This window comes from Drosophila pseudoobscura, chromosome 4 (genome assembly GCF_009870125.1).
Source record: "Drosophila pseudoobscura strain MV-25-SWS-2005 chromosome 4, UCI_Dpse_MV25, whole genome shotgun sequence".
Lineage (NCBI taxonomy): Eukaryota > Metazoa > Arthropoda > Insecta > Diptera > Drosophilidae > Drosophila > Drosophila pseudoobscura.
In genome coordinates, this window is record NC_046681.1 from 21,816,178 (window position 1) to 21,839,034 (window position 22,857).

The 22,857-nt window shown below is 46.5% G+C and overlaps 9 protein-coding genes across 12 annotated transcripts; 4 read left to right on the forward strand and 5 right to left on the reverse strand.

Moving 5' to 3' along the window:
* The first annotated feature begins 8,002 nt into the window (after nucleotides 1-8,002).
* Nucleotides 8,003-10,640, forward strand: Snx6 (sorting nexin 6). 2 transcript variants are annotated; one of them, XM_015180552.2, is made up of 8 exons: nucleotides 8,003-8,121; nucleotides 8,296-8,688; nucleotides 8,757-8,878; nucleotides 8,939-9,383; nucleotides 9,444-9,626; nucleotides 9,840-9,857; nucleotides 10,036-10,145; nucleotides 10,206-10,640. In XM_015180552.2, exons 1-8 carry the CDS (start codon nucleotides 8,116-8,118, stop codon nucleotides 10,297-10,299), a joined length of 1,371 nt encoding a protein of 456 aa, XP_015036038.2. In that variant the 5' UTR covers nucleotides 8,003-8,115; the 3' UTR covers nucleotides 10,300-10,640. The 2 variants fall into 2 exon arrangements, with proteins under 2 accessions (XP_015036038.2, XP_001356606.2); XM_001356570.3 differs by lacking the exon at nucleotides 9,840-9,857 and having other exon boundaries at nucleotides 8,004-8,121.
* A 205-nt stretch (nucleotides 10,641-10,845) lies between these two features.
* Nucleotides 10,846-11,812, forward strand: LOC4817291 (uncharacterized). The gene is made up of 2 exons (XM_001356571.4): nucleotides 10,846-11,058; nucleotides 11,122-11,812. Exons 1-2 carry the CDS (start codon nucleotides 10,846-10,848, stop codon nucleotides 11,770-11,772), a joined length of 864 nt encoding a protein of 287 aa, XP_001356607.1. The 3' UTR covers nucleotides 11,773-11,812.
* On the reverse strand, nucleotides 11,782-12,647 carry LOC4817053 (cytidine deaminase). The gene is made up of 2 exons (XM_001356572.4): nucleotides 12,298-12,647; nucleotides 11,782-12,239 (listed from the first exon to the last, which is right to left on the reverse strand). Exons 1-2 carry the CDS (start codon nucleotides 12,542-12,544, stop codon nucleotides 11,803-11,805), a joined length of 684 nt encoding a protein of 227 aa, XP_001356608.2. The 5' UTR covers nucleotides 12,545-12,647; the 3' UTR covers nucleotides 11,782-11,802.
* A 342-nt stretch (nucleotides 12,648-12,989) lies between these two features.
* LOC4817054 (cytidine deaminase) lies at nucleotides 12,990-14,964 on the reverse strand. The gene is made up of 3 exons (XM_033379777.1): nucleotides 14,717-14,964; nucleotides 14,132-14,661; nucleotides 12,990-13,012 (listed from the first exon to the last, which is right to left on the reverse strand). Exons 1-2 carry the CDS (start codon nucleotides 14,784-14,786, stop codon nucleotides 14,219-14,221), a joined length of 513 nt encoding a protein of 170 aa, XP_033235668.1. The 5' UTR covers nucleotides 14,787-14,964; the 3' UTR covers nucleotides 12,990-13,012; nucleotides 14,132-14,218.
* Nucleotides 14,965-15,109: 145 nt separating this feature from the next.
* Nucleotides 15,110-15,935, reverse strand: LOC4816954 (cytidine deaminase). Its single transcript, XM_001356574.4, has 3 exons — nucleotides 15,767-15,935; nucleotides 15,522-15,714; nucleotides 15,110-15,451 (listed from the first exon to the last, which is right to left on the reverse strand). The coding sequence occupies exons 1-3, from the start codon at nucleotides 15,828-15,830 to the stop codon at nucleotides 15,232-15,234; spliced, it is 477 nt and encodes a 158-aa protein (XP_001356610.1). The 5' UTR covers nucleotides 15,831-15,935; the 3' UTR covers nucleotides 15,110-15,231.
* A 46-nt stretch (nucleotides 15,936-15,981) lies between these two features.
* On the forward strand, nucleotides 15,982-16,899 carry LOC4816960 (transmembrane protein 222). Of its 2 annotated transcripts, XM_001356575.4 has the most exons (2): nucleotides 15,982-16,136; nucleotides 16,201-16,899. In XM_001356575.4, the coding sequence occupies exon 2, from the start codon at nucleotides 16,260-16,262 to the stop codon at nucleotides 16,770-16,772; it is 513 nt and encodes a 170-aa protein (XP_001356611.3). In that variant the 5' UTR covers nucleotides 15,982-16,136; nucleotides 16,201-16,259; the 3' UTR covers nucleotides 16,773-16,899. The 2 variants fall into 2 exon arrangements, with proteins under 2 accessions (XP_001356611.3, XP_033235667.1); XM_033379776.1 differs by having other exon boundaries at nucleotides 16,005-16,899.
* On the reverse strand, nucleotides 16,818-17,471 carry Ssb-c31a (single stranded-binding protein c31A). Its single transcript, XM_001356576.4, has 2 exons — nucleotides 17,302-17,471; nucleotides 16,818-17,244 (listed from the first exon to the last, which is right to left on the reverse strand). The coding sequence occupies exons 1-2, from the start codon at nucleotides 17,362-17,364 to the stop codon at nucleotides 16,954-16,956; spliced, it is 354 nt and encodes a 117-aa protein (XP_001356612.3). The 5' UTR covers nucleotides 17,365-17,471; the 3' UTR covers nucleotides 16,818-16,953.
* A 211-nt stretch (nucleotides 17,472-17,682) lies between these two features.
* On the forward strand, nucleotides 17,683-19,116 carry Su(var)205 (Suppressor of variegation 205). 2 transcript variants are annotated; one of them, XM_015180554.2, is made up of 5 exons: nucleotides 17,684-17,854; nucleotides 17,988-18,117; nucleotides 18,203-18,319; nucleotides 18,414-18,537; nucleotides 18,600-19,116. In XM_015180554.2, the coding sequence occupies exons 2-5, from the start codon at nucleotides 18,007-18,009 to the stop codon at nucleotides 18,866-18,868; spliced, it is 621 nt and encodes a 206-aa protein (XP_015036040.1). In that variant the 5' UTR covers nucleotides 17,684-17,854; nucleotides 17,988-18,006; the 3' UTR covers nucleotides 18,869-19,116. The 2 variants fall into 2 exon arrangements, with proteins under 2 accessions (XP_001356613.1, XP_015036040.1); XM_001356577.4 differs by having other exon boundaries at nucleotides 17,683-18,117; nucleotides 18,417-18,537.
* On the reverse strand, nucleotides 18,829-22,422 carry LOC4817149 (tripartite motif-containing protein 45). Its single transcript, XM_001356578.4, has 4 exons — nucleotides 20,955-22,422; nucleotides 20,642-20,890; nucleotides 20,022-20,580; nucleotides 18,829-19,966 (listed from the first exon to the last, which is right to left on the reverse strand). Exons 1-4 carry the CDS (start codon nucleotides 22,203-22,205, stop codon nucleotides 19,194-19,196), a joined length of 2,832 nt encoding a protein of 943 aa, XP_001356614.3. The 5' UTR covers nucleotides 22,206-22,422; the 3' UTR covers nucleotides 18,829-19,193.
* Between the last annotated feature and the right edge of the window lie 435 nt (nucleotides 22,423-22,857).

Genomic DNA, 22,857 nt, shown 5'->3' on the forward strand with positions numbered 1-22,857 from the left:
CCCCTTTTGTGTTCTCTTATTTGCTATGAAGTTCGTCTAAATGTTTTAAGAGGTCTTGGCGATTACTTCAACAGCCTTTATTCCTTCCTCGTCTTGGATTTTTTCAGTTATCCTGATTGGTTAGTCCTAAAAATAAATTGTTCAGAGAAGTATTCATTTTAGTAAGGTTTAATTAATTTACAGAGCTCGGATTGGGAACGCTAGTTCTCCTTCTTATGGTTCCATTTCTGTGGGCGATTTCGTAGCGGAGGTACCAATGCGTTCTTCTGTACATAACCAATTTAAATGGATCACACTATTCTTACCTGATGTACATACATATAAAGTACATATCAAATTTCTATGATAATTGAAATGATAATTAATGATTAATTAATGAAAAAATGATGAAATTAATTCGTTTCATTCTTTCAGATCAAAATGTGTCAGCTTCTAGTTTATTAGATCAGCGGAGCTCTAAGATTTAGTTCCCCAAAGAACCCCTGAATCTAAATAAAATAATAAACATTTAAATTTAAAAAATATATCTTAAAGATATCCTAATGCACTACACCTTAGTACGGCTCCACTCTATAAGACGGAAAATGCATCCAGTGTGAGCGAGACCCTCAATAGCCACAAACTGCTTTGCCGCGATCCCCCCTCTTACACCATCAGATAAAGTTGTTGAGTTATTATTTATTAATTTTCTTTAACTCTTCCCTTTATTTTAGCAGTTCGCCCGCTCCAGTGGTGCGAACTCCCCACACTGGGCCACGATGCAGTGCGCCCTCGGAACATGATTCTTATCGCGCAATGCTATGACATTTAGTCTGGGCTGGACAGTCTGGATCCTCGCGATCCTGGGAGACTTGGTCCTGAACCGGTCTGGCCCAATTTTTCTGAGATATAGCCTTCCGAAGATTCGGATGTGCCCATCGTTACAATACTGGTTTCTTCTGTAGGCTATATCTCGGCTACCCAGCGGCCGATCGGGGCGTGGCCTCTCTTTTCGAGACCGGGAGAGTCCTGCCAGTCGACTGTCATCGGAAAATATGACATCCATTTTTTCACGATTTTCGCAAAAAATCATGATGGTTACATCATTAAATTTGCAAAAAATCGGCCTCATTTTCGAAGTCGAGATTTTGATGCCGTTCGACAGTATGGATCCTCGCGATCCTGGGAGACTTGGTCCTGCACCGATCTGGCCCTATTTTTCTCAGATATAGCCTTCTGAAGATTCGGATTTGCACATCGTTACAATACTGGTTTCTTCTGTAGGCTATATCTCGGCTACCCAGCGGCCGATCGGAGCGTGGCCTGTCTTTTCGAGACCGGGAGAGTCCTGCCAGTCGACTGTCATCGGAAAATATGACATCCATTTTTTCACGATTTTCGCAAAAAATCATGATGGTTACATCATTAAATTTGCAAAAAATCGGCCTCATTTTCGAAGTCGAGATTTTGATGCCGTTCGACAGTATGGATCCTCGCGATCCTGGGAGACTTGGTCCTGCACCGATCTGGTCCTATTTTTCTCAGATATAGCCTTCCGAAGATTCGGATGTGCCCATCGTTACAATACTGGTTTCTTCTGTAGGCTATATCTGTGCTAAACGGCAGCCGATCAGGGCGTGGCCTGTCTGTCCGTGATCGGGAGAGTCCTGCCTATCAAAGTTAAGATTTACATCTGCAGCGTAAGGAATAAAACCAGTATTTTAATTATTTGCTCAGCCAAAAGACTTGGGCGCTGTATCTCGGCCAAGCTGGGCCGGATGGGAGAAAGACCTCTCCCAGTTAAGCATCAAGTGGACGGACAAATCAAGCTTATCCTCGCCCGGACGGACAAGCAGCTGCTCGAGATGAAAATATCGTAGTTTTGAATCTGAAGCTCAAATATTTCACCGACTACAAGTAGAAGGGTAAGTGAATCCAAACTCTTCCTAGTACTATCTTACCTTGCCTTACACGCTGTATACTTCTCAGTTCCCAGGCCCCCGATCCCAGCCCCCCCCCCCCACCCGATCATACAATCGCAGGTCAGAGGACATTTTAAGCGTGAAGGAACCCCCCAGAATCCATGCCATCCAGGAAGCTCGTACGTTCGCCGCTCGCCGGGCAGTTGGTACTTTCCACCGCTGAATCAGGACTCATACAGGATGAATAGAATATAGAATATATGTATATAGAATAGAATATAGAGGAACAATCCTATCTGTAATTCAGCTTGTGTCAAAATGTCCTTTTGAATATAATAAACAAAATTATCAACAATTTTTGCTTCGTTTCTCTATCTGGGAAATCTGGGAAAAAAGTCCCTTGATCATGGGTAAGGACTTCATTAAGGATATTTTCAGATCACGAATAGGCCCACAAAAAAACGAGAAACGGTTATATTTATAACTGGGGAAAATATCCTTGATCCTTGAGAAGGACTCCATCAAATCAAGGATTTTCTTACGGTCACAGGAAGCCATAGCACGCCCAGATCGGGCTATAAATACCCTAGAAAACTAAATATGTATAGCTGGGGATGTTGTAGTCCTTGTGCAAGGATCAAGCATATTGTTTTCCGATCACAGGGAGCAATGGCATGCCCAGATTGACCCTGAAATAGCTGAGAAAACAAGCTACAAGCTAAAACAAGAAAACGAGAATTTCAGGTCTGGGATACCAGGCGAACAGAAATCAGCAGAAGGTCGCTGGGTTTTTATGAAATTTTTAAATTTTCCAACCGTTTTTTGCGCCCCAAAAGTATGCATCAAGTTTCACACATACAGTGTTAAACTAAATCAGAATTAAGCAATGCTGTTGCATACTTTTGGGGTGTGAAAAACGGTTGAAAATTTAAAAATTAAAAAAACCCAGCGACCTTCTGCTGATTTCTGTTCGCCTGGTATCCCAGACCTGAAATTCTCGTTTTCTGTTTTTTGTGCGGCCGCTATTCTGAGGGTTGTTGTTGTACAACAACAACTATTTTTTTTATTAAACAATAATAATCCGTAACTCTGCTATTTGTGGGCCTATCCTGGCGTGCCACATCTTCCTGTGACCGAAAAATATCCTTGATTTGATGGATGTCCTTATCAAGGATCAACGAAAATTTCCCCAGCTATAAATATTTCGGTTTCTCGGTTATTCGTGGGCCGAACCTGGCGTGCCACGGATTCCTGGATCACGGATCAAGGATCAGGGATCAAGGATAGTTCCTCCAGCCCTATTTAGCTTGTTTTCTCAGTTATTTCAGGGTCACTCTGGGCATGCCATGGCTTCCTGTGATCGGAGAACAATATGCTTGATCCTTGCACAAGGACTACAACATCCCCAGCTATACATATTTAGTTTTCTAGGGTATTTATAGCCCGATCTGGGCGTGCTATGGCTTCCTGTGACCGTAAGAAAATCCTTGATTTGATGGAGTCCTTCTCAAGGATCAAGGATATTTTCCCCAGTTATAAATATAACCGTTTCTCGTTTTTTTGTGGGCCTATTCGTGATCTGAAAATATCCTTAATGAAGTCCTTACCCATGATCAAGGGACTTTTTTCCCAGATTTCCCAGATAGAGAAACGAAGCAAAAATTGTTGATAATTTTGTTTATTATATTCAAAAGGACATTTTGACACAAGCTGAATTACAGATAGGATTGTTCCTCTATATTCTATTCTATATACATATATTCTATATTCTATTCATCCTGTATGAGTCCTGATTCAGCGGTGGAAAGTACCAACTGCCCGGCGAGCGGCGAACGTACGAGCTTCCTGGATGGCATGGATTCTGGGGGGTTCCTTCACGCTTAAAATGTCCTCTGACCTGCGATTGTATGATCGGGTGGGGGGGGGGGGGGCTGGGATCGGGGGCCTGGGAACTGAGAAGTATACAGCGTGTAAGGCAAGGTAAGATAGTACTAGGAAGAGTTTGGATTCACTTACCCTTCTACTTGTAGTCGGTGAAATATTTGAGCTTCAGATTCAAAACTACGACATTTTCATCTCGAGCAGCTGCTTGTCCGTCCGGGCGAGGATAAGCTTGATTTGTCCGTCCACTTGATGCTTAACTGGGAGAGGTCTTTCTCCCATCCGGCCCAGCTTGGCCGAGATACAGCGCCCAAGTCTTTTGGCTGAGCAAATAATTAAAATACTGGTTTTATTCCTTACGCTGCAGATGTAAATCTTAACTTTGATAGGCAGGACTCTCCCGATCACGGACAGACATACCGCGCCCTGATCGGCCGCTGGGTAGCCGAGATATAGCCTACAGAAGAAACCAGTATTGTAACGATGGGCACATCCGAATCTTCGGAAGGCTATATCTGAGAAAAATAGGGCCAGATCGGTGCAGGACCAAGTCTCCCAGGATCGCGAGGATCCATACTGTCGAACGGCATCAAAATCTCGACTTCGAAAATGAGGCCGATTTTTTGCAAATTTAATGATGTAACCATCATGATTTTTTGCGAAAATCGTGAAAAAATGGATGTCCTATTTTCCGATGACAGTCGACTGGCAGGACTCTCCCGGTCTCGAAAAGACAGGCCACGCCCCGATCGGCCGCTGGGTAGCCGAGATATAGCCTAAAGAAGAAACCAGTATTGTAACGATGTGCAAATCCGAATCTTCAGAAGGCTATATCTGAGAAAAATAGGGCCAGATCGGTGCAGGACCAAGTCTCCCAGGATCGCGAGGATCCATACTGTCGAACGGCATCAAAATCTCGACTTCGAAAATGAGGCCGATTTTTTGCAAATTTAATGATGTAACCATCATGATTTTTTGCGAAAATCGTGAAAAAATGGATGTCTTTTTTTCCGATTGCAGTCGACTGGCAGGACTCTCCCGATCACGGACAGACATACCGCGCCCTGATCGGCTGCCGTTTAGCACAGATATAGCCTACAGAAGAAACAAGTATTGTAACGATGGGCACATCCGAATCTTCGGAAGGCTATATCTGAGAAAAATAGGGCCAGATCGGTGCAGGACCAAGTCTCCCAGGATCGCGAGGATCCATACTGTCGAACGGCATCAAAATCTCGACTTCGAAAATGAGGCCGATTTTTTGCAAATTTAATGATGTAACCATCATGATTTTTTGCGAAAATCGTGAAAAAATGGATGTCCTATTTTCCGATGACAGTCGACTGGCAGGACTCTCCCGGTCTCGAAAAGACAGGCCACGCCCCGATCGGCCGCTGGGTAGCCGAGATATAGCCTAAAGAAGAAACCAGTATTGTAACGATGTGCAAATCCGAATCTTCAGAAGGCTATATCTGAGAAAAATAGGGCCAGATCGGTGCAGGACCAAGTCTCCCAGGATCGCGAGGATCCATACTGTCGAACGGCATCAAAATCTCGACTTCGAAAATGAGGCCGATTTTTTGCAAATTTAATGATGTAACCATCATGATTTTTTGCGAAAATCGTGAAAAAATGGATGTCTCTTTTTCCGATTGCAGTCGACTGGCAGGACTCTCCCGATCACGGACAGACATACCGCGCCCTGATCGGCTGCCGTTTAGCACAGATATAGCCTACAGAAGAAACAAGTATTGTAACGATGGGCACATCCGAATCTTCGGAAGGCTATATCTGAGAAAAATAGGGCCAGATCGGTGCAGGACCAAGTCTCCCAGGATCGCGAGGATCCATACTGTCGAACGGCATCAAAATCTCGACTTCGAAAATGAGGCCGATTTTTTGCAAATTTAATGATGTAACCATCATGATTTTTTGCGAAAATCGTGAAAAAATGGATGTCCTATTTTCCGATGACAGTCGACTGGCAGGACTCTCCCGGTCTCGAAAAGACAGGCCACGCCCCGATCGGCCGCTGGGTAGCCGAGATATAGCCTAAAGAAGAAACCAGTATTGTAACGATGTGCAAATCCGAATCTTCAGAAGGCTATATCTGAGAAAAATAGGGCCAGCTCGGTGCAGGACCAAGTCTCCCAGGATCGCGAGGATCCATACTGTCGAACGGCATCAAAATCTCGACTTCGAAAATGAGGCCGATTTTTTGCAAATTTAATGATGTAACCATCATGATTTTTTGCGAAAATCGTGAAAAAATGGATGTCCTTTTTTCCGATTGCAGTCGACTGGCAGGACTCTCCCGATCACGGACAGACATACCGCGCCCTGATCGGCCGCTGGGTAGCCGAGATATAGCCTACAGAAGAAACCAGTATTGTAACGATGGGCACATCCGAATCTTCGGAAGGCTATATCTGAGAAAAATAGGGCCAGATCGGTGCAGGACCAAGTCTCCCAGGATCGCGAGGATCCATACTGTCGAACGGCATCAAAATCTCGACTTCGAAAATGAGGCCGATTTTTTGCAAATTTAATGATGTAACCATCATGATTTTTTGCGAAAATCGTGAAAAAATGGATGTCCTTTTTTCCGATTGCAGTCGACTGGCAGGACTCTCCCGATCACGGACAGACATACCGCGCCCTGATCGGCCGCTGGGTAGCCGAGATATAGCCTACAGAAGAAACCAGTATTGTAACGATGGGCACATCCGAATCTTCGGAAGGCTATATCTGAGAAAAATAGGGCCAGATCGGTGCAGGACCAAGTCTCCCAGGATCGCGAGGATCCATACTGTCGAACGGCATCAAAATCTCGACTTCGAAAATGAGGCCGATTTTTTGCAAATTTAATGATGTAACCATCATGATTTTTTGCGAAAATCGTGAAAAAATGGATGTCCTTTTTTCCGATTGCAGTCGACTGGCAGGACTCTCCCGATCACGGACAGACATACCGCGCCCTGATCGGCTGCCGTTTAGCACAGATATAGCCTACAGAAGAAACCAGTATTGTAACGATGGGCACATCCGAATCTTCGGAAGGCTATATCTGAGAAAAATAGGGCCAGATCGGTGCAGGACCAAGTCTCCCAGGATCGCGAGGATCCATACTGTCGAACGGCATCAAAATCTCGACTTCGAAAATGAGGCCGATTTTTTGCAAATTTAATGATGTAACCATCATGATTTTTTGCGAAAATCGTGAAAAAATGGATGTCCTTTTTTCCGATGGCAGTCGACTGGCAGGACTCTCCCGGTCTCGAAAAGACAGGCCACGCCCCGATCGGCCGCTGGGTAGCCGAGATATAGCCTAAAGAAAAAACCAGTATTATTATGATGTGCAAATCCGAATCTTCAGAAGGCTATATCTGAGAAAAATAGGGCCAGCTCGGTGCAGGACCAAGTCTCCCAGGATCGCGAGGATCCATACTGTCGAACGGCATCAAAATCTCGACTTCGAAAATGAGGCCGATTTTTTGCAAATTTAATGATGTAACCATCATGATTTTTTGCGAAAATCGTGAAAAATGGATGTCCTTTTTTCCGATTGCAGTCGACTGGCAGGACTCTCCCGATCACGGACAGACATACCGCGCCCTGATCGGCCGCTGGGTAGCCGAGATATAGCCTACAGAAGAAACCAGTATTGTAACGATGGGCACATCCGAATCTTCAGAAGGCTATATCTGAGAAAAATAGGGCCAGCTCGGTGCAGGACCAAGTCTCCCAGGATCGCGAGGATCCATACTGTCGAACGGCATCAAAATCTCGACTTCGAAAATGAGGCCGATTTTTTGCAAATTTAATGATGTAACCATCATGATTTTTTGCGAAAATCGTGAAAAAATGGATGTCCTTTTTTCCGATGGCAGTCGACTGGCAGGACTCTCCCGATCACGGACAGACATACCGCGCCCTGATCGGCTGCCGTTTAGCACAGATATAGCCTACAGAAGAAACGAGTATTGTAACTATGTGCAAATCAAAATCTTCGGAAGGCTATATCTCCCAAGAATAGGGCCAGATCGGTGCAGGACCATGTCTTCAGGATCGCCAGTTAAGTAAAAAATGTATTTATTAATCGTATAAAACTTGGTGGCCATGGTTAAATGTTCTATATAGCTGGGAATATTTGACGGAAGAAAAAAAACGAGGAATATGCAAGATTGAACTTGAATGTGTCAGTATATCTACGGTATATTTTTCAAATGAAACAGTATGTTTCGGTATATTTCTGACGTTCGGTCACACGCCTGCAATTTATAAATTATTGTTTTTTAACCACGATTAATTGTTATAATTTAACATTTCCAAAATGATGGTAAGCTTCGCTCAGAGAAAGAGTTATTGCGATAAAATGCGATGCACAGAGAGTTCTGAGTGCATTTGATGAGCAATTTCAATGACGCCTTACACGCACACAAAGAAAATTCTTATCAACAAAAATATGGGCGTAATTAGAGTGTGTATAATAAAAGGTTTGTTGCACTTGTAGGACGGCACGGATGAGTCAAATATACTAAACAGTCCCTCCTCGACCAACAATGGGCCTACCCTGGAGATAGCGTCGCCCACAAGTAATCCACTGGCTGGACCACCGGCAGCAACAGGAACAGCAACAGCAACAGCAACAAATGGCAGCGGTTCGGCCACATCGCCGGACAGCTCCTCTTCGGCACCGGTGACGCCCGCTGCTCTGGGGGAGAATGCCCTGCATGTGGAGATCTCCGATGCGCTGAGCGAGAAAGAGAAGGTAAAGTTCACAGTGCATACGCGGACTACGCTGCCAGGATTCGCGAAAAAAGACAACAATGTGGTGAGGCAGCACGAGGAGTTTGTGTGGCTGCATGATCGCATAGAGGAGAACGAAGACTATGCGGGCTATATTGTGAGTCCACCTATAAAACACGATGCCCCGAACAAAGTTCTAATTGAGGGCAATTTGAATTCATTCAGATTCCCCCCTGTCCACCGCGACCCGACTTTGATGCCTCGCGGGAGAAACTGCAGCGCCTGGGCGAGGGCGAGGGCAACATGACCAAAGAGGAGTTTAAGAAAATGAAGTCCGAGCTGGAGGCGTAAGTAAACACGCAGTTTTCAATTAAAATTCCATTCATTCCTGTGGAAAACCTCTACAGCGAGTATTTGGCCACCTTTAAAAAGACAGTAGCCATGCACGAGGTATTTCTGCGTCGCCTGGCCAGTCATCCCGTCTTTCGCGTGGATCAGCATTTGAAAGTCTTTCTCGAATACGATCAGGATCTGTGCGCCAAGCCGCGCAAGAAGATGGCCATCTTCGGGGGCTTTGTCAAGTCCCTGGGCAAGACCACGGATGAAATACTGCTGAGCGCCACCGTGCGCGATGTAAATGACTTCTTTGAGAACGAATTGCAATTCCTCACCGAATACCATGGCCATTTGCGTGAAGCTGCCATCCGCACCGAGAAGATGACACAACGTCACAAGGATGTGGGCGATGCGCATCAGAAAATCTCGAATGCCCTCACCCAGTTGTCCACCACAGAGAAGGGCAATGTGGAGACATTTGTGGCCAAAACAGCAGAGATATTTGAACGGATTAAGGTGTGTGTTATCTCTACATCGTTACGGTTTCCACCAGAGCCAAACCTTTGTTTATCTTAGAATCTGGAAACCCGTGTGGCCAGTGATCAGGATCTGAAACTGGGTGACACTTTGCGCTACTATCAACGGGACAGTGATGCGGCCAAGGCGCTGCTCATACGACGCCTGCGCTGCCTGGCCGCCTACGAGACGGCCAATCGCAATTTGGAAAAGGCTCGCTCCAAGAACAAAGACGTTCATGCGGTAAGATTTTTGGAGAGCTCTTACAGTGCAATTGTTTTTCCCTAAGAAAGGTTTTGCAGCGGGTCAAATTATACACACGCTTCACTAATTATAAAAACAAACTGTGTTTTACCTTCCATAATATACACATTCTGCTCTGCCTTTCCGCCTCTCTGCTTCTGCTGTCTTCCCTCCTCCTCTGTCACTCTTTGTGCGTGTGTTTATTGTCTGCAGCCTTTGGAGGTGCAAGAGGTATTTGGCATTTAACGTTTTTATATCGTTCTCTTAAAATCCGTAGATGTGTCTCCACCCCCACATAAATTGCTGCATGTACTCACATTTATAGCACTCTACTATAGCATGCCTTGTGTGGCCCACACGAATACTATTAAATAATCAAACTAATCCCTTTCATTTGATCATCATTTAGGCTGAAACTGCTCAGGCGGAGGCTTGTGAGAAGTTTGAATCGATGTCTGCCTGCGGCAAAGAAGAGTTGATTGGCTTTCGCAATCGCCGTGTGGCGGCCATCAAAAAGAGGTAGGTTGCTTATGCTTTTATTCTTGAAAGTTTCTTATTATAAGCCACTCTTATTTACAGTCTCGTGGAGCTCTCCGAACTGGAGATAAAACATGCCAAAACCCAATATGAATATCTGCGTCAATCGCTGATCTCCATTAAGGAGATAGCTTGAGGCTAAGAGTCATACGCACATTGTTTTCACATCGCCACGAAACTCTCCCCCCACATTGAAGATGAAGTAAATCAATTGTTTAATTGCTAAGCAAACAGTTTATTATTATACGGGCAGCAATATCCGTATCGGTATCGTATAGCCCAAGGAGCGCTGTCGACATACATACTCCCTCTTATTTGTATTGTATTAACGAATATTCAAATTTGTTTTGTAAAACAGAGCGCTTTTATATTTGTCTAACGAGCATTCCTCTATAAACTACAAACAAATACATATATCTATATTGTATTGTATTGAAAACCTGAATATAAAACGTGGATTATTATTGTACAGAAAAACGCCAGCTGTTTATTAGCTGTCAATAATTGTATCGTATATTTACAATAGCCATTGCTTGGAACCGGTAGCCACTGGCAACAGCAACAGCACAAAACGTTCCAAAATTTAGCTTAACAAGAATAACACTCATTCTTTCATCAAAGTCGCTTCCAAATTGTTTTCGCTATATTCTGTTTAGTTTTTAGTTGATAAATCACTTTAGCCATGGATGATTTCGGTTGCTACGATTATAAGCAGCCGGCGAGCACAAAAGTGTCGGATATGCGTACCTCCACGTACCGCGGCCATCGCCATATCACGGACCTGCGGATGGGTAACAGAATGAACGCCAAGTACTGTAGCCACAATAACTATGTGCGGGATCCCCTGATGCATGACAAACAGTTCACCGAATATGAGGCCAAATATGAGTGGCAGGTAGGTGGGTTTCGAAGCTGCTTTACGAAGGATAATAGACTCCCTTTGTTCGCTTTTTTTTAGTACGCCGATCCGAATATTTTGCGCAATCCTTCGCTCAACATGAAATCCCAGTACATGAAGCCTTTCGAGCAGGGAAATTTGCGCTTTATAAAGCGCAAAATAAAACCCATAAGCAGCGTGACCCAGGATACTTTTGTGGAGAAAATATTGCCAGTGGAGCTCGATCCCATACGCATACCCATGCAAACACCTGTGGAGGCCACCAAACTGATAATCGATCGCTCAAAGATTGGTTATAGCAAGTACACGGATCCCTCGGCTACCACATACAATCTCGCGTACGTGCGATATCCCCCGAATGAACTGTCTGGTGGGATCGCAGCCCACGATAATGTGACATTCTGGAACTGGTCCGAAGAGCATAAGCCATCGAAGAAAGTCGCTCGCTACCCGGATGCCACAATGTGCGATGACTTTCCGGCCAAAGACTGTCCAAAGCGGCGTTGCGAGTTCCAGAACACAACCAAATCGGTGCCCCATACGGGCATGAGCACAGAAGTGCGCGACAACTACATCGATCCGCAGTTCCGCGCCATGGAATTCAATGTGGATGTGAAGCCCCTGATGGTGTACGAGGCCATCACACCGTTTTCCAAGAAGAGCGAGTATGCCATATACGGTTCTGGGGAACCCGTAGTGAAATATGTTTAAGAATCTATATTCACGATTAAAGTTACTGCTTTATTCGAAAGTACTGAAGCTGTGGGGCAGTAGGCGATACACAGAGGTGACCAGCACCTCATCTTCGTCCCTGATGGCCGGTATGGCGCCCTCCCTGTCCGGGCACGGGGCATTGGCTATATAGATCGGGAAATCCCGGCAGGCGAATTCTCGTAAAAACTGACGGCACACGCCGCACGGCGTGGTGAAACCCTTTGGATGATAGGCCACCACTGCACCCGCAGTGTACGTCAGTTGTCCCTCGCTTACACCCTTGGCCAGGGCCGTACGCTCGGCACAGCAACCCGGCGTAAAGGCCACATTCTCAATGTTACAGCCGGAATATACGTAGCCGCACTTGGAGCGGAAGGAGGCGCCCACAGGAAACTTACTGTAAGGCACATAGGCCTCTTTACGAGCGACCACAGCAGCCTCTAGCAGTTCCCTGGCCTCTTCTCCTGTGGAAATGCGAAGAATATTTCTTTCAGAGGGATCTCTTCTTTTCTTGGTACTCACTTAAACGACAGTATGGTGTGGTGTATTCATCCAGAATCTGGGGATGCGGCAGATTTGATGAATCACAGACCCGTCCACGTTTTCCACCAGTATGCTTGCCCTCTCGTCGCTTTAACTCGCATTCCAAATCGTTCAAGGCCTTTATGTGGGTCTTGAGGGTCTTCTTAAGCTGACGCCTCTTCAGCTCGCTCTTCATCTCGTCGAGACATTTCATGTATTTCTTAAGCAATTTTCGTTTATCAGACATGATTTTAGGTTCAAATTTAATTTGACTTTTTTTTGTGGGAAGCCGAAAGTAAAAACTGGAATTTATTGATAAAGGAGCTAAAATATCAAATGACAGAAAAGAGAAAGGGCAACCAGATGGTATTGATTGCAGATCATAGCCTGCTATGATTGGGAGCCATTTTACAAACGGGGATTTCCGTATATGGGTTTTTTCTGAGAATTTATATGCACTTTTCAGATGAGTTTCTTATGAGTAGTAATGACGGGGACTCCCCTTTATTAAGATTTTTTTTTTCTGAGAATATATATGTATGCACATATGCACTTTTCGGTGACTTCATTTATTGCGAATATTGTGTATTGCTTGGAGGGTTTATCGATAAGATAAACTTTAATCTTCCAATATATAACCCATTCAAGTATTATCTTCAATCTGTTAATTCAAAACCCCGCACAAGCGAATCTCCTGTTAAATAGTGTAATTTTTATACCCGATACTCAAAATGAGTATTGGGGTATATTAGATTTGTGGTGAAAGTGGATGTGTGTAACGTCCAGAAGGAATCGTTTCCGACCCTATAAAGTATATATATTCTTGATCAGCATCAATAGCCGAGTCGATTGAGCCATGTCTGTCTGTCCGTCTGTCCGTCTGTCCGTCCGTCCGTCTGTCCGTCCCCTTCAGCGCCTAATGCTCAAAGACTATAAGAGCTAGAGCAACGATGTTTTGGATCCAGACTTCTGTGATATGTCACTGATCCAAAAATATTTCAAAACTTTGCCCCGCCCACTTCCGCCCCCACAAAGGGCGAAAATCTGTGGCATCCACAATTTTAAAGATACGAGAAAACTAAAAACGCAGAATCGTAGAAGATAACTATATCTTACAGAGTGCAAAATCTGAACCAGATCGTATAATTATTATAGCCAGAATCACGAAAACAATTTCACTCTTTCTCGCTCTGTCTCACTCTAACACACAGGTTTCATTGTAGGTTTTGCCAATTGCAAAATATGAGTTCAAGGATCTGAGAACCCATAAGAGCTAGAGCAACCAAATTTGGTATCCATACTCCTGTGATATCGGACCTTGACCGTTTCATGTCCAAATTTCGCCACACCTCCTTCCGCCCCCGCAAAGGACGAAAATCTGAGGCAACCACAAATCTCAGAGACTATTAAGGCTAGAGTAACCAAATTTGGTACACACACTCCTTTAAGATGTCACTATAAAACGTATATCTCAGAATTTCGCCCCACCCCCATCCGCCCCCACAAAGGACGAAAATCTGTTGCATCCACAATATTGCAGATTTGAGAAAACTAAAAACGCAGAATCATAGATAATGACCATATCTATTAGATTGCTGAATCTGGATCAGATCAGATCAGATCATTTTTATAGCCAAAAGGAACAAATCAATTTGCAGTGGCTACGCAGCGCCCGACGTCACGCTCAGACTGATTTTCTGTCTCTCTCGCACGCACTCTTTGTCGTGTCGTTTAATATTAGCGGCGTCTGCCGGAGGAGAGCCATACTGACTTAGTATCGGGTATAACCGTAGAGTTGCGGTGTCCGCAGCAACTCACAACGTTCCCCCTCGTTTTATTTCAAATGATTAGATTAAAAAGATATAGATTAATTTTGATTAGGGGGGCAGCTGTGGGGCTCTGCTTGTGGCCTGTACTAGTACTACTTTTTATAGGTGCGAAAACTACTCGGCAACAGATTGAAAATGGATGTGCACAGCACGGGATCGTCGCTACGCAGGGGCTCCTCTTTATTCGCAATCCTCTCATCAATGGCCTGAGCTATGTAGATGGGAATATCGCTGGTGGCAAACTCCCGAATGAACTGCCGGCACACGCCACAGGGTGTGGTAAAAGCATCCGGTTCGTATGCCAGGACAGCGCCCACCGAGAACTCGGTTGCGCCCTCGCTGACCGCTTTGGCGAGGGCTGTACGCTCGGCGCAAGAGCAGGGCGTGAATGCGGCATTCTCCACATTGCAGCCGGTGAAGATTTGATTGGTGGCAGTGGCCCGGAAGGCTGAACCCACTTTAAAACCACTGTATGGGACATAGGCACGCTGACGGACTTCAGAGGCGGCGAGCAGAAGCTCTTGAACTGAGGGATCTGAAAGCCAAAACATCACAGACACCACAATTGGGGAGAATTGGGAGAATCTTACCAAGACTGCCATATGTGACCACCTCTTCGGTTTTTTCGGGGCGTGCAAAGTTCTCCATCAGGTGCGCCATGATTATTATTCAATATTTTTCGGTGGTTTATGGAGGAGGCTGACCAAGTGGCTGCGCGGTTCGGTGTTTCTCCTTCGAACGTCCGCTGGCGAATGGACGGTTTGTGTTGACGCTGCCGACCAACGTTATCAATGGATACGTCTGATAGCTCTCTGTGTTGTTGTTATTATGGTGGTGGCAAAAATAAACTCTGCTAACATAGAGCGAGGGAGAGTCTCCGAGAGACCGAGTGAGCGAGCGATACGCTTAACAAGAGCCGCCAGAGCGCAGACGACAAATTATCAATGGAAGCGCCAGCTCGGAAAAGTGAAAACACACACAGATGCGATGCCTGTTTTCAGCAGCAGTTCAATCAACAAGAGGGAAAGGGGTGGTTTACACATAACAAAATGGAAATTACACATAAAATATTGCACTTAAAACCGATCCCTGCCCTTGCTGTCCTCTATTTGCCATTGAGAAAGCGGAAACCATTGGGCAGCAGTTGGAGCACACTGGTGCAGAGGACACGCAGCGGCAAATTGGTCGGCTGGGCTGCATACAAAGGGATGTCCTTGCCATTGACGAACTCCGATAGAAATTGGCGACAGACGCCGCAGGGAGTGGTAAAGCCATTGTCCTGTTGGGCCACCACAGCACAGGCCACAAAGTCGCGCTTGCCCTCGCTGAAACATTGAGAGAGGAAAATAACATATACTCTTCGTTCTATTGCTCCATTGACATAAATATATTCACCTAATGGCCTTGACGGCAGCTGTGCGTTCGGCACAAATGCTGGCTGCGTAGGCGCCGTTTTCTATGTTGCAACCCGTGTAGATGGAGCCATCACTGGTGCGGAGAGCAGCACCCACAGCAAAGTTGCTGTAAGGACAATAGGCCTGTTTCCTGGCCTCCGCTGCTGCTCGGATGAGCTCCTGCACCGAGGCATCTGGAAATGAGACCATTTAGTGCCTCTATAGATATTATTGCCGCAATCTTACCCAAGCTATCGTGCTCTTGCACATTGAGCTCGTCTCTTGCGCCATTTATGAACACCTGTGTCATTGCTAGACGTTTCGATTTCAATTACAATTTCCCAACCAAAAACCCCAAACACTTCCTCGAACTCACTCTCACGCCCACGTCCACGAAGCAACAGCTGTTTACAGTTACCTTTTCCAACACTGTCAATGTAAATAAATATCACTGTGTGGGTTTGATTTGTTTGTACATTAATTAACACAAGCACACACTGCTTGACTTGTGTGTACTTGTACTGTACTGCTTTATTTTCATCTTATCACAAACGTTTACCCACAATCGGAAAATTTCGATCAATAATATAGTAGCGTTTCGGCCGCAAATTAATTAGTAAGTGACTGTATTTGGTGGTTTGTCGTTCATACTCTAGCTGTAATAATGCCGTCGCCGTCAGAGTCATTGTCCAGCCCCACGAACCACCAGAGGCAGCCATCGGAGGACACTACTGTGGCCATGAGTGGAATACCAGAACGTTTGCCGCCCGTCAACAAGGATGAAAATCGCTATCCCTACTGCATTGTGTGGACCCCTATCCCAGTGTTGACATGGATATTTCCCATGATCGGTCACATGGGCATTTGCACCTCCAACGGGGTGATACGCGACTTTGCCGGCGCGTATTTTGTTTCCGAGGACCAGATGGCCTTTGGCAATCCAACGCGCTACCTGCGCCTGCACCCGAAGTACGCCCAGGGCGGCACCAATGCCTGGGACGAAGCTGTGTCCAAAGCTTCCGTTCTGTACGGCACCAGGATACACAATATTTTTTGCGACAACTGCCACTCGCATGTGGCAACGGCCCTCAACAATATGCGCTACAAGAACAGCACCAGCTGGAACATGATCATCCTCAGCATGTGGCTCTTTGTCTGCGGCCGCTACACTAGCATCTGGGGTATCCTCAAGACGTGGCTGCCGTTTGCCATCTTCGTCACCATCATCGTTCTGCTGGCGGTTTACTTTTAGAGAGGGCTGGGCGGGCGTCCTTCCAATGGTTATTTTAATTGTTATTGCTATGCCTAAGATATCTTTTATTTGTATTTCTTTGTAGTTACAAAATAAATGTACTTTAACATTAGTTAAACAAACTCTATCTGCTATGACTCAGCTATCATTTTGGCGGGTGTGCACACGAACGTAAGGGAGATTAGTTTTCGACGGCTTTTGTTATTTCGTCGGCGTGTTCAAGCAGTTTCTTCCACTGCAGTATCGACAGGCAGATCCCCTTCTTGCCCGGCAATGTTTCACCGTTCTTTTCGTAGAACTCACGGATGTCGACCATTTTGCGGCCACGGAACTCGTTGATGCGTACCTGACGCATTCTCTCTAGCGTCCAGGTGGTGGCTTCCCCATCTCCGACGCCACCAGACGCAGGCTTTTTGGCCGCCACTGCTGGAGCTGGAGATTCCTTCGCTTTCTTGCTTGCCGGCTGATTGCGCTGTGTGGCATACAACTGTTTAGACGCAATTTATTAAGTGATTAATGGTTAACATACGTCATCGGGGCCACTGTCACTGCCGGACGACGAGGATTCTTGCTTCTTCTTTATTTTCGGCATAGTTGGTTGATTTTCTCCAGAGATTCGCTAGGAAAAATTTTAAGCGTGAATTCGCGGTAGTTTAAGAATTAGTATGGCTGTTTTTACTCCTCAACCACAATATAGCGTCTCATAGCCCACTTAAGCCCCCTCTATTAAAATAGTTCAACTACTTGAGGTAAAAGGCGGAAAATATTAACGATTGTACATTTTTCTTGTATCCTCTGAACTTAAAAAACACTATATCTTTTACCTGAACTGCGCTAACGTTATTAAATTTTCATTATATTCGGTGGAAAATTTAAATACACCCTTGGCTTATAGTAGGTTAATCGTTCTACCTCGCTATATTTCCGAGGGTCGGTCACACTAATCACAGCACCGGCGTCACTTAGAAGGCGCTTTTTTTTCTTTCTGTAATTTTTCAACGAAGGGGCATTGTGTGAGGATATTCAAATAAACAGTCCAGCAAACTGCTGATTCTTCTTTTTTTACTTAACCAGCATAAGTGGTGAGTGTATCAATTGGAGACAAAACGATTCGCCTTCAAAAAATTTTTTTACGGCCGAATTTTTGCATTTGCAAGCCTGTACGTGTGTGTTTGTGCGCGTGTTCTCACATTTTCGTTCTCTATTAAACAAAAGTTCGAACAACATACAAAATATGGGCAAAAAGACTGATAATCCCGAAAACGCCGATGGCCCCATGTCCGAGGCGGAGGAGGAGGAGTATGCCGTGGAGAAGATCCTTGATCGTCGTGTGCGAAAGGGAAAGGTGAGTGCCACCGCTAGTCCCCCATGCCCCCTTAGATGTTTTATTGCTGTCGTCAACGGGTTGTGTTGTGATTTGTTATTCGAAGGTGGAATACTACCTAAAGTGGAAGGGCTATGCCGAGACAGAGAACACTTGGGAACCGGAAAACAATCTCGATTGCCAAGATCTTATCCAGCAGTATGAACTGAGTCGTAAGGATGAGGTATGTATCTGTGGCTTGGGTTTCACTCACAAGTGTTTGAGGTACAGTTGCGTTTGCAGATTTTAAATCGGAATTTTTTTCTTATTTGTTGTAGCAGGAGAAGGCAGCGGGGGGCAAAAAGGATCGTCCCGGAAGCAGTGCCAAAGTGAAGGAAACGGGACGTAGCTCCACTGGCACCGGTGTGCCAGCCAGCAAGCGCAAATCGGAAGAGCCGTCAGGTGAGTGGACCCACCACACCAAATGCAAATGAGTTTTTTAAAATAACAATTGTGCCCGATAGCGCCCAATGGAAAATCAAAACGAACAGAGCCTGACCAGGATAGCAATGACTCGAACGGATCGACTACTACGGGCTTTGATCGCGGCCAGGAGGCGGAAAAAATATTGGGGGCCTCCGACAACAATGGCCGCCTTACATTCCTAATTCAGTTCAAGGGTGTCGATCAGGCCGAGATGGTTCCGTCGTCAATTGCAAACTTGAAGATCCCGCAAATGGTGATTGGCTTTTATGAGGAGCGACTCTCCTGGTACTCGGACAACGAGGACTAGCCTCTCTATCAGTTACCCGGAGCGTGTGACCCATGGGAAGAAGCCCCGACAGTACATAATATTTAAACATATATAATTAGTTACGTAGTTTAATCTCAAGTGCACACCCCCTTTTCATTTGAGATATACCGAATCACGAGATATGCGCTTCGATCACAAAAAACAAATATTTTTCCTTTCTCCATCCCAAAAGGATTAACCTGTATTTCCATGTAAATTGAAATTAATAAATGCGAACTTGTTTTCTACACGATGAGGAAAAGTATATACGTAAGTTTTTGTTCTACAGAAATCAACGGCTCCAGTGAAATAGGCAGCAAAATAACTATTCTTTCGCATTCAACAACTTGTTGGCCACATTACATTCCGAGTTCTCTAGGACATTGCCACAGCAGGACCAGTGACGGCGTCCTGGATGCCCTGCATGGCCATGCCCGCAGCCACTGTAGCCGGGCATACGTCCCTCGCAGCTGCACTTCACACTCCTACTGCCCTTGCCAGAACAGAAGGAGCAGCAGTGGTAGATGCCCGTGTGGGGACGCACTTGCCTCGCCTGGAAAGTGAAGGGGCTGCTCTTGATGGGCCGCTCATTGATGGTGATCGTGAGGATGAGAGTACCCTGGGAGTCGGGCGTGAAGGAGATATTGTAGGTGCCATCACGATTGTCCGACACTTCGATGGGGAGAAACTTGGAGGTTGAGTCCTTGTATTTGATCATGCAATTGATCTGCAGGCCGCCATGACAGAGGGACACACCATCGGCATCACGCGAGTGCAGCAGGAGATCGGCCTTTTTGTGGAGTCGCAGTTGGGAGAAGCCCTCCCACTCCAGAGTGCACAGCGATGGTTCCACTACCTGCATGGTAATGATGCCATACAGAGGTATATCCCGCTGATCCTTGGTGGCTGGTGCCCGAATCTTGGGGAGAAAGTGCAGAGAGTCTGAGATCTTGGGATCCACGGGTGGCTTGAATTGCTGACAGAACTCGAAGCGTTTGAGGAGGATTCCGACAAAACTGAGTATCTCCGCATCGGCACCGATCTCGCACAGCTCCTGACTAAACCGTACAGCATCCATGGCCTCCTGAGTGCGTTTTTCTAGGGAATCAGATTGGTTAGAGCTAGAATGGTAATCTGAAAGATATTTTCTCACCCAAATCCAACTGCTGCTTGAGTATAATCTCCACTTTGGACTCCCTCGCGCGACATATCTGCTGGAGCAGTGTCCTTCGATGCACTTCCACTGCCTCGAAGTAAGCCTGCATATGCCGCTCCACCTGGCTATGTATATCATCGCATCTGGCATTGATGCCCCTGGCTATGTCGTTCAGTCGCTCGATCGAATGCTCGGCGTACTGGCACAACGGACGCGTCTGATCGGTGGCTTCTCGTAAAAGCTTACCCTGCTGCCCAATAGCCCGGGCTATGTTTTCATGCCTATGACCCTTGTGGAGCAGTACCAGGCAATCCGTGCAGGCCAACTGTCGACACACCACACAGAAGGCCTTCAGCTCAAAGTTGGTGTGCAGGCCACACTTTAAGACCATCTTGCTGCTGTCTCCCAGACCCAGCTGCTGTTGCTTTTGCTTGCGGGCGCGTCTTAACTCCAGGATGCTTCTCATACGATGGTTGGCTGTAGACCGCTGCCGTTCGTGGGCCTCTTTGCACAGGGAGCACAGATTAAGGGTGCAACTGATGCAGTGATAGGTGGCCTGGAAAAGCATACCAGTATTATTAGTATCAGTATCTCTAGAGGAATCTCTTTTTTCTTACACTAATCTCATCGCTGCAGAGGGAACACCACACCCTCGAGATGACATCTTCGCCCGCCTGCAGTCGCAGCACTTCGATGCGCCTCACCAGCAGATAATTCTGAGGCAGCAGACGCACACCACCCAGGGGCACGTCCGTGGGATAGTGACAGACATGGCAGCGTATACAGCGTGGGGCAATGTCGCTGACAAAGCTGCCCGTGAACCGGGTGCTAAAGGAACTGGTGGATCGCTTGCCATCGCTCTTGGACTGTGAAATAGAGGAGTGGAGTCAATGCAGATTAGAGCAAGGAGCAGAGCTTCCTAGGACTTACCCTAACCACCAACCGATCCATGGATTTTTTGCGCCTCAAACTAAAGCTGGCTCCACGCTGCCTGGCAGGGGATACCGTCGCCAGCTCTGCACTCGATCCGCCCATCTCCGAGCGCAGGCTGTAGTTGGAGGGATCCAGAGCTTCGCTCTGGGACTGATCCCATGTAGCGGAGGCCTCCTCCTTGAAGTTCTCATTGACCAGGCACTGCAGGCAGAAGGAGTGCAGGCAGTGCAGTGTCCGCGGATCCGTGTAGACATCCATGCAGATGGCGCACTTGAGATCATCCGTGAAGGTGATCAATGATGTCCCTGGCGGAGTACTGGGTCTCAGGGTGATGCTCGGTGAGGGTGAGGGCGAGGGCGTGATGGCAGGCGAGTTAGAGCGACTCATGTTCATCGGACTATGTGCATTGTAGATCTCAAGAGTGGGTGGCCGTGCAGGACCCTTCACGGAAGGATGTAGCAGTCGCGGCAGCATCTCCTGCCTGGGCTGTGAGGAGTCCGGCGTGGGTGGCGAGACCCTCAGCTCGGGGGAGACCATCAGGCTCAGCAATCGCTTGGGATGCAGCTGCTCCTTGGCTCTGATCTGCGGCTGGGCCACGGTCACATTGCTGGCCTGGCTGCTGCTGCTGCTGCTCTGCACGGACACGGACGAGGCACCGCTCAAGATATTGTCTAGCAGGGACTCTGGCGACGTGGAGCTCCCACCTCCCGCGCCGGCCTGGCTGCTGCTGCGCTCGCTCCCACTATCCGGCACTTGCGCTTCATCCAGGGGTATCTCCATAAGCGTGGGTTGGACCGGCGCTGGCAATCCCAGGGTCCTCGAGCGTCGTATACAGTTTCTCAGCTCCAGTTTGGGCACTGTTGGGGTGTCTGCCAAGGTGCCCTCCACTTTGGGTGAAATGGTGAAACTGAACAGCTGTGGGGCCGACTTTCGACGCACTGCCTCGGCAATGGGCATGGTCTGTAGATGCTGAACCCGTCTCTGTCCCTTTTCCTGAGGGTTCTTTCGCAGGGAAATCTTTGAGGAGGTCAACTTTATCATGAGTTTGCTATGTGCTCCGGTGGATGGTGGAGCCGGTGGACCCACCGCTGGTGGCGGCATAACCTTGACAGCATTCTCTCCCTCCATACGCTCATAGTTGATGATTGGAGGGCTGCCGCCGCCATTGCCGCTGGTGCTGGCGCTCTTAGTGGAGAAGCTCGTCTTTCGCTTGAAGATGGGTTTTATGTGACTCTCGGAGTTGCTCATGGCTTTGGCTCGAACAAAACTATCTCTGTTGGTTTCAGCTCTACTTCTGGATCCGCCACGCCATCAGGCCCGATGCGTGTTCCCCTTGTGACTGCTGCTGGGCCGGGTCGGTCGGCGTGAGGTTTTTTCTTTAATCCAATTAGATTCGGCCCGCAACAATGGAAATGTAAATACGGGCCAATGATGGAAATGGGCAATACACGTCTGCCATTGACAATTGTGCAATCGTTTGTTGTGGTTGCTCTTTCGAAATAGTGCTAGTTTACTCATGCCCTCAGCCGGCTCTATCGATTGACTATCTTTTTCCATAACTGATATTCCAAGAAAGAACCATCAAATACTATAAAATGGCAAAGATGTAGGACATTGCGAACCCATACACACGTGTGTTTATAGGTGGGCAGGTTATTGCTGTCCATTTCTGTCCGTCCTTACCTTTCCAATTTGAAGAATATTATCTAAAACAAGCTTTAATCACAATCCATGCTCAACGCCCATACATTTCAATGGTCATATGGTTTTTTATTTTTAAAATACCATACAAATTCGTATAGTCTATATTAAATAAAATTTGCATATAAAGGATATACAAAATAAGAATTTTTGTATTATGGGCAAGCGTCTTCAAAAAGTGTCATAATCTCTAGCGAAT